This window comes from Coptis chinensis, chromosome 7, assembly GCF_015680905.1.
Source record: "Coptis chinensis isolate HL-2020 chromosome 7, ASM1568090v1, whole genome shotgun sequence".
Lineage (NCBI taxonomy): Eukaryota > Viridiplantae > Streptophyta > Magnoliopsida > Ranunculales > Ranunculaceae > Coptis > Coptis chinensis.
The window spans coordinates 71,304,483-71,313,138 of record NC_141462.1 but is presented as its reverse complement, the minus strand read 5'-3'; the positions used below and the strand labels follow the sequence as shown (position 1 = coordinate 71,313,138).

General features: G+C 33.0%; 1 protein-coding gene across 1 annotated transcript; it reads left to right on the top strand.

Annotated features, from left to right (window-relative positions):
• Positions 1-283: 283 nt before the first annotated feature.
• LOC147488692 (zinc finger protein ZAT11-like) lies at positions 284-1,073 on the top strand. Its single transcript, XM_086573127.1, has one exon. The coding sequence runs from the start codon at positions 456-458 to the stop codon at positions 978-980; it is 525 nt and encodes a 174-aa protein (XP_086429253.1). The 5' UTR covers positions 284-455; the 3' UTR covers positions 981-1,073.
• Positions 1,074-8,656: the final 7,583 nt, after the last annotated feature.

Here is an 8,656-nt window from a genome sequence, read left to right as displayed (position 1 = left end):
AAATGACATGAAATTAGTAAGAATAACCTAATGTAGTACTCATCCAAAATGACTCTTCACAAAGCCAATGTCATTATTATGGTGTGAAAACACAATAAAAATATGACCTAAAACACAAAAGGTGTGGAAACAAGAAAATGACACTCAACTGGAGAGCGCGTTCAACTGCCCAAGTGCTACATAAGGCAACGTGTTTACCAAGTTTGCAACCGCGTAACCCTTTGACCGTTTGACGGCTACTTGTTTACAAAAGTAACACTCATCAATCATAGTACTTAAATGGAAACAGATGAAAGTCCTTAACGTGCAAGAAACTGTGAAAGAGTAATCCTAATCATGTTACAACAATATGTTAATCACAACACTTACTCACCGGCCTACTTTAAATTCCTATAAATATACAGTCTCCAACACTTCTTGTCCACTAGTTTTTTTTTCAGATTTTATTATTAAGCATGAAGAGAACAAGAGAAGACCAAGAGATGAAGAGCATGAAATCCATGGACAAGTGCTTGATGTTACGTCCTTTTGAAAACAAAGAAAATGACTTGGGGATTCATGCACCGCATCGTTCCTTTGAGTGCAAGACTTGTAATCGTAAATTCCCATCGTTTCAGGCGTTAGGAGGACATCGAGCTAGTCACAAGAGACCGAGATTTCTAGGAGAAGATGTATATCATGACAATAAGAATACTTCACCGTCGAAGCCCAGGGTACACGAGTGCTCAATCTGTGGTCTAGAATTTTCAATCGGGCAAGCGTTAGGCGGTCATATGAGACGACACAGGCGTACAGGCCAGGAAGCACCATACCAGTTTCCTCCTCCTCCTATTCAAGCACCAACAGTTAAGAAAGCAAATGGAAGAAGAGTTTTGTGCTTAGATCTGAATTTGTCTCCTTTGGAGAATGATTTGAATCTACACTTCAGTGGATTATCATACAATCAGAGAAGTCCTCCTATACTCAAGCAATTTTTGTAAATGTTGTTAGAGAACGTTTATCAAATTTTTTCTCTTTATGTAGTTCTCATCATAGTTAGTACAGAGTGATAAATACACTTTTCTTTTTATTAATTTGAGATCTGAATTTCTTTTACTTCATTTGAAATATATATTGAAAGCTCCATCAAACTATCAGAGTCGATCACTTCATAATATAAAAGCTCCTTTATCATTATCAAATTATAGATGTCCTTTTTTGATGTTAAACCAATTACTTTCTAGCTTTCACGTGTTTTGCATGGAATTGGCTAAAACTCGTTGAAAAACGTAACCAGGACCACACACACATGCTATTAGCGGTACTGACAAGTAAAATATCATCAGGATCACACCTCGCGATTTTCAGTAACTTTTGTTCACCTTTTACAGTCAGATTTTCCATACATTTTGAAGCTTGTTTACTTGCGTGCGATATTAATTAGAAATCTAGAAACAGACTGATTTTCTTTGGTATTGGTGATCTCCAATCTCCATGGCATGGAAATCGATCATCCTCCAAAATTCAGGCCATGCTTTTCCATGTACTAGTGTACTACCTCAGAGGAAAAGAAGTTGGTAGTAAAAATCTGAAAAACTCACGTGCAACTAGGAAGAGCTAAACATAATGATTGCTGGCTGTAGTATATATGTATCCACAAGAATTAGTAGTATGTAGTCCCAAGAATTAGATTTGCTATTCAGAAAAGGATTCGCAGGCGTACTGCGCTTGCCGAGTACCTTTCTATATTGAACTTGCATTTATTCCTAATGAATTGTAGAATGAAAGAGCTGAGAACTAGCAAATAGGCTGGTAAATTGTTGTCCTGGCTGCGTTGTGCTTGGAAAATTTGTATATATGATTGTGGTACGCTCATCAATAATTACTAAGCAGTATGAGGGAATACCGGAAGATTTTATCCAATTGTCTGGTCAGGTTAACCAAAGTTCAAGCAAGGCTGTGACTGTCAAAAGGAAGGAGATGCGACCAAGGAAAATGAAGGAGATCAACTTGGTTGCGCTCATGAAGATTGCTCAAATGCTCAGGCAAACATCGACTCACTCTCTTAAATCTTGCCAGGCAACAACATCGACTTACAGAGAGAGAGATGGTTTTGTGACATACTGAAGGACGGGTTGGGCTTGAAGAATGAAAGTAGGTGGTCCATGCTCAGTGAATGAATGCCATGCTGAGTGATATGCTGATTGCTCTAAATGCTGCAGGAATTGAATTGAAGAGCTATCTGAAGTATGCAACAATGTGGAGAGTGGTGTTCAGGGATCATGAAGGTACAGTCAAAGGCACTTACATAGGACTATAGGAGGAATAGGAGTGGCAACGAACTATGAGGCAGAATGCACAGCTATCATAGAGGGCTTAAACATGGCAATTCAGCAAGGGTGGCAACACATATGGGTACACACTGATTCGGTTGCAGCTGCAAAAGCATTTCAAGCCGACAAGGTTCTATGGAAGTTGAGAGCACAATGGGACAAGATCAAACACTCCTGCATTTGGCTCCACTTCACCAGCTCCTTCGCAGCAGATACAAGTGCCAACAAGGGAGTGCAGCTGAACAAAGGGTCAAAACAATGGTGGAATCATAAACCGCCATTCCTAAAAAAGATAGAAAATCCGGACTTAACGTACTATAGATTCATCTCCTAGTGTAATCGAGTCTATCATTCTTTTGTTCCCTTGTAACACTATTTTTAATTAATACAAAATCACCTTTAGAAAAAAAAATGCAACAATGTGGAGGATTATATGAACTGGAAACATGACTATAAAAAGACTGGCTAATACATGAGTTGATAACAAGAAAGCTCCACGGTACACCAAGGCTGTGAAAAAAAAAAAAAAACAACAACAACAGTTCATTATTCCGAGCTTTCAGATTAGCATGGGAAATAAGCATTGACTCGTGGTACAATAGATCGAAGTGTGTAAGACTGGCAGCAAGATGGCACATGTGTGCAGAGGCAGTGAAGACAACTAACCGCCTATTTTGTGACTGCAAGGATTGTGTGGAGCTATCCAACTTCCTGATTGACTTCAACTACGATATGAAGCACGCAATTTACAATGGTAAGGCATGCTTTCATAGAGGATGTTTGGTGCTCAGGGTACCCGAGTCGAGAGGAGGGAAACTCTGGGTATAAATGAGGGTGACCTTCCAGAAAAATACTTAGGGGTGCCTCTCTTCATGGGCAAAGTTACTAAAGCTGCAATGGCACCTCTGCTTGACAAGATTAGAAGGAAAGCTAGTAGATGGGCAGGGCACATGCTCTCTTTCCAAGGAAGAGTTGTACTGGCAAAAAGTGTTCTTAATAGTATACCAGTGCATAATATGGCTGTGTATAAGTGGCCAAAGTCCGTGATTAAAGAGGGGAGGCAATCATAAGGAACTTCATTCGGAGCGGAACCCGAATGTTAGGAAAGCAACAACAGTCTCATGGGAAAAAAACATGTAGACCAATGGAGGAAGGGGAACTAGGGTTAATTGAGAAGGTTACAGGATATTAACTTGGCAAATGGCAATGGTTATGAATTATGAAGCTCGCATGGTCCCTACTAACGGATAATTCAGACTGGGCTCTTTTAACAGAGTGGGGTGTTGGTCCACATTCAAGACCTCCACTGTATGGACAGGAATCAAATGGGCACTTAGAGAAATGGCACATCTTCATGGCTAGGTTGTTGGTAATGGGGACTGTGTAAACATCTGGAGAGACAACTGGTGGCTTTCGAAGCCCATATGCGATCATTTCAAGGAGGAAAGGAACACAATAATTAAATTTAAGTCTAAGTTGAGTGACTGCATACGTGAAGACGGCTGGAATTTCTCAAACTCTCTGCTGCAAGTGCTTGCAGGACTTGGTGTTGAAGTCAACACCTTGCAGCAATCTAACTCTTCAAAGGAGGATCATAGAATTTGGATATCATCAATTAATGGCCACTCCTCAGTTGCTGGAGCCTATGAAGACATCAGGGGCAAGTCAAACAAACCTAACTAGTGCAAATTTCTTTGGAGTTCGCATGTGATGCTTAGAACTCAAGGAACAAACCTAGCTAGCTGGAAAATCTTGCATGGGACTATGTGTACCGATGACAGGCTTAGGGACATTATGAAGTATCGCACATCTGTAAAGCAAGCGAGGAAACACAAAGTCACATCCTATTCCACTGCAAGTTCACAAAACCAGAGTGCCGTTATATTAAATTATTGTAAAAAATATTAGCAACTATGTATAGCTATGAGATATGAAAATTATATTAATCAGTCATTCAAATTTATTGCACTACTCTCTATAAAAAGGAAGCATCAAACCTTGATAAAACTCATTGACTTCTTTTTATTGTTAGGGTTTAATAATAGAAGTCTGATTGAAGTTTGGTAAGAATGCCTAATGTGACGAAGATAATATTGAAGCTACTTGAATAGCATGATATTCTTAATCATAATAAAAAAATTATGATAAACACTACTTAAAATACAAAACTATATTTGTCGAGGCATTTATTCCCCCTATATATAATGCAAACATGTTTTAAGGTTATTAGTTCAATGCATTTGTATCAAGTTTCTGATTTTCCATTAATTATTCTTTGAGGTTAGTTCAATGTAGTAATTTGCATTCAATTTCCAATTTCTCATTAATTATTCTTTGAGGTTAGTTCAATGTAGTTGCATAAAGTTTCCGATTTCCCGTTAATTATTATTTGAGGTTAGTTTAGTACAATTGCATATAAATTATAATTTCCCGTTAGTTATTCATTAAGGTTAATTCAGTACAGTTGCATCTAGTTTTCGATGTTTCGTTAATTAGTCTTTGAGATTAGTTCAATGCATTTGTATCGTTCAATGCATTTGCATCCAAGTTCCAATATCCCGTTAATTACTCTTTCAGATTAGTTAAATATATCTAATATATCTGCATCCAGTTTTTGATTTTTCGTTATTTATATTTTGAGGTTAGTTGAATGCAGTTACATCCAATTTCTGATTCCCGTTATTTATTTTTTGAGGTTAGTTCAATGCAGTTTCATCTAGTTTCCGATTTCTCATTAATTATTATTTGCGGTTAGTGCAATACATTTGCATCCAATTTTCAATTTCACGTTAATTGTTCTTTAAAGTCATTTCAATGCATTTGCATCCAGTTTCTGATTTCCGATTAATTATTCTGTGAGATTAGTTTAATACATTTGCATCCAGTTTCCGATTTCTCGTTTATTATTTGATAAGATTGCATTTGCATCTAGTTCCTGATTTCCAGTTAATTATTGTTTGAGGTTAGTTCAATGAATTTGCATCCAGTTTCTGATTTCCCGTTAATTATTTCTTGAGGTTAGTTCAATGCATTTGCATCCAATTTATTATTTATGTTTTGAGGTTAGTTCGATACAATTACATCCGGTTTCTGATTTCCAGTTAACTATTTTTTGAGGTTATTTCAATACATATTTGCATTTAGTTTATGATTTCCCATAAATTATTCTATGAAGTTAGTTCAATGCAGTTGCATTCGGTTTTTTATTTTTTGTTAATTATTTTTTGAGTTTAGTTCAATACATTTGTATCCAATTTCTGGTTTCCCATTAATTATTATTTGAGGTTTGTTTAATGTATTTGCATACCGTTTACGATTTCCCATTAAATATTTTTCAAGGATTTGCATCCAATTTCTAATTTTTCGTTAGTTATTTTCTGACGTTAGTTTAATGCAATTGCATCCAGTTTCCGATTTTTAGTTAATTACTTTTTGAGTTTAGTTTATTGCATTTGCATAAAGTATTCGATTTCCCGTTAATTACTCTTTGGGCTTAGTTATGTATTTGAATATAGTTTTCGATTTCCTTTTAATTATCCAATGTGGTGTGTAATACCAACTTTTACTGATCCATCTATAGTGTCCTTGCAAACATGACATAAAAAATAAATTATGTTTGATTTACTATGTTTGATCATCAAAGATAATCCAGTTCCCGATTTCCCATTAATTATTTTTTAAATTATGTATGACTCACTATGTGGAATCTGCAAAGATTATCTACGAGCGGGTGTTATTATATTAATTATTCTAAAAAATATTTGTAAATATGCAGAACTATTATATATTAATATTATATTGATCACTAATCCAAATTTTTTATAATGTGAAAACCTCACTCTCCATTAAAAAAAAAACTCACATTTGATAAAACCCTTCAACTTCATTTTGTTGTTTAATAATAGAAATTTGATTGAAGTTTTGTGAGATTACATAATAATAAGGCGAAGTTCATATATATTGAAGTTACTTGAATAGCAAGGAGTGTTACCAATCATACGGAAAAAGATAAGATAAACACAATTTTAAATGCAAAACTATATTTATTGAGACATTCTCACAACTTATAATCCAACTATGTTTTGAGGTTAGTTCAATGCATTTGCATCAAGTTTCTGATTTTCCGTTATTTATATTTTGAGGTTAGTTCAATGCAGTTGAATCCAATTTCCGATTTCCATTTTTTTTTAGGTTAGTTCAATGTGGTTGCATCTAGTTTCCGATTTCTCGTTAATTATTCTTTGCAGTTAGTTCAATACATTTGCATCCAATTTCCAATTCCCTGTGAATTATTCTTTGAGGTCAGCTCAATGCATTTGCATCCAGTTTCTGATTTCTCATTAATTATTCTGTGAGATTAGTTTAATGCATTTGCATACAGTTTCCGATTTCTTGTTCATTATTTGATAAGGTTGTATTTACACCTAGTTTACAATTTTCCGTTAATTATTGTTTAAGGTTAATTCAATGAATTTGCATCCAATTTCCAATTTCCCGTTAATTATTTCTTAAGGTTAGTTAAATGCATTTGAATCCAGTTTATTTTTTAAGATTGGTTTAGTGTAGTTTGCATCTGGTTTTCAATTTCTCGTTAATTTAATCTTTGAGGGTTAGTTCAATGCATTTGCATCCAGTTTCCGATTTCCCAACAATTATTTTTTGATATTAGTTTGATGTATTTGCATCCAAGTTTTGATTTCCCGTTAATTATTCTTTGAGGTTAGTTTAATGAAGTTGTATCCATATTCTGATTTTCTATTAATTACATTTTAAGATTAGTTTAATGCTTGCATTTTCATCTAGTTTTCGATTTTCTATTAAATATTATTTGAAGATAGTTCGATGCATTTGCATCAAGTTTTTTGTTCCCCACTAATTGTTCTTTAACGTTAGTTTCATTCAGTATTATATATGTTTTAAAATATTTGTCATTATTGCTTTCCAGTTTTTTTTTTTTTCATTTTCTATTATATATTTTGTGATGTTATTTTTTGTATAATTTAATTTTCCACATGTAATTTGTTTTGGCTTGGTATATAATTTATTTAAGCCCAACGTCCAGTTTAACTGAATCTCGTTATTCCGCCAAATTATATATATATATATATGTTGAAAATTTATAAATTTAATTGGAATATGTCATAATTATTGTGACCAGAATTGTGATTTTTGGAATCCTTAATTATGAATAAATGTTTTTGGTTCCCCACTAATTGTTCTTTGACGTTAGTTTCATTCAGTATTATATATGTTTTAAAATATTTGTCATTATTGTTTTGCCTTTATTTTTTTTCATTTTCTATTATATATTTTGTGATGTTATTTTTTGTATAATTTAATTTTCCACATGTAATTTGTTTTGGTTTGGTATATAATTTATTTAAGCCCAAATCAGTTTAAATCAATCTCGATATTACATTAATATATATATATATATATATATATATATATATATATATATATATATATATATATATATATATATATATATAGTGTTGAAAATTTATAAATTTAATTGGAATATGTCATAATTATTGTGACCAAAATTGTGATTTTTGGAATCTTTAATTATGAATAAATATTTAAATCTCATTGTGGATGGCGTACCAAATCGAAAGGGTTTTAGGAAAATCGTTTTTAGTAGGAACTATTGTTTTTAGCAATTTAGTTTTTTGTCTCATATTTTTTTTTTCATAATTAGCTATATTGTTTAGGAAAAGTTGGAGACTGTGAAACTCTAAATGGGATTATTTTTTCGTAATTAGTTATAGTATTTAGGAAAAGTTATAGACTCTCTGAAACTTTAGATGTGATTATTTTTTTATTTATATCCTACTTTTTTATAAGTAGTAATAGAGTTTAGAAAAAACTGGAGTCCCTGCGAGTGTTCTAAAAAATAGATTGGTGAGGGTATAACTATAATATATATCTAAGGAATTGAAATATGTCATAATTATTGTGCCCGTAATTGTGATTTTTTGAATCATTAACTGAATAAATATCTAAATCACATAGTGGATGGCGCATCAAATCGAAAGGGTTTTAGGAAAATCGTTTTCGGTGAAAATTATTGTTTTTAGCAATTTAATTTTTTGTCTCATTTTTTTTTCGTAATTAGCTATACTGTTTAGAAAAAGTTAGAGATTCTGTAAAACTCTAGATGAGATTGTTTTTTTGTAATTAGCTATAGTGTTTGGAAAAAGTTGGAGAGTCTGTGAAACTTTATATGGGATTGTTTCCTTATTTATATCCTACTTTTTTATATTTAGTAATAGAGTTTATGAAAAACTAAAGTCTCTATGAAGGTATATCTATAATATATATATATAAGGATAAAGATTTGT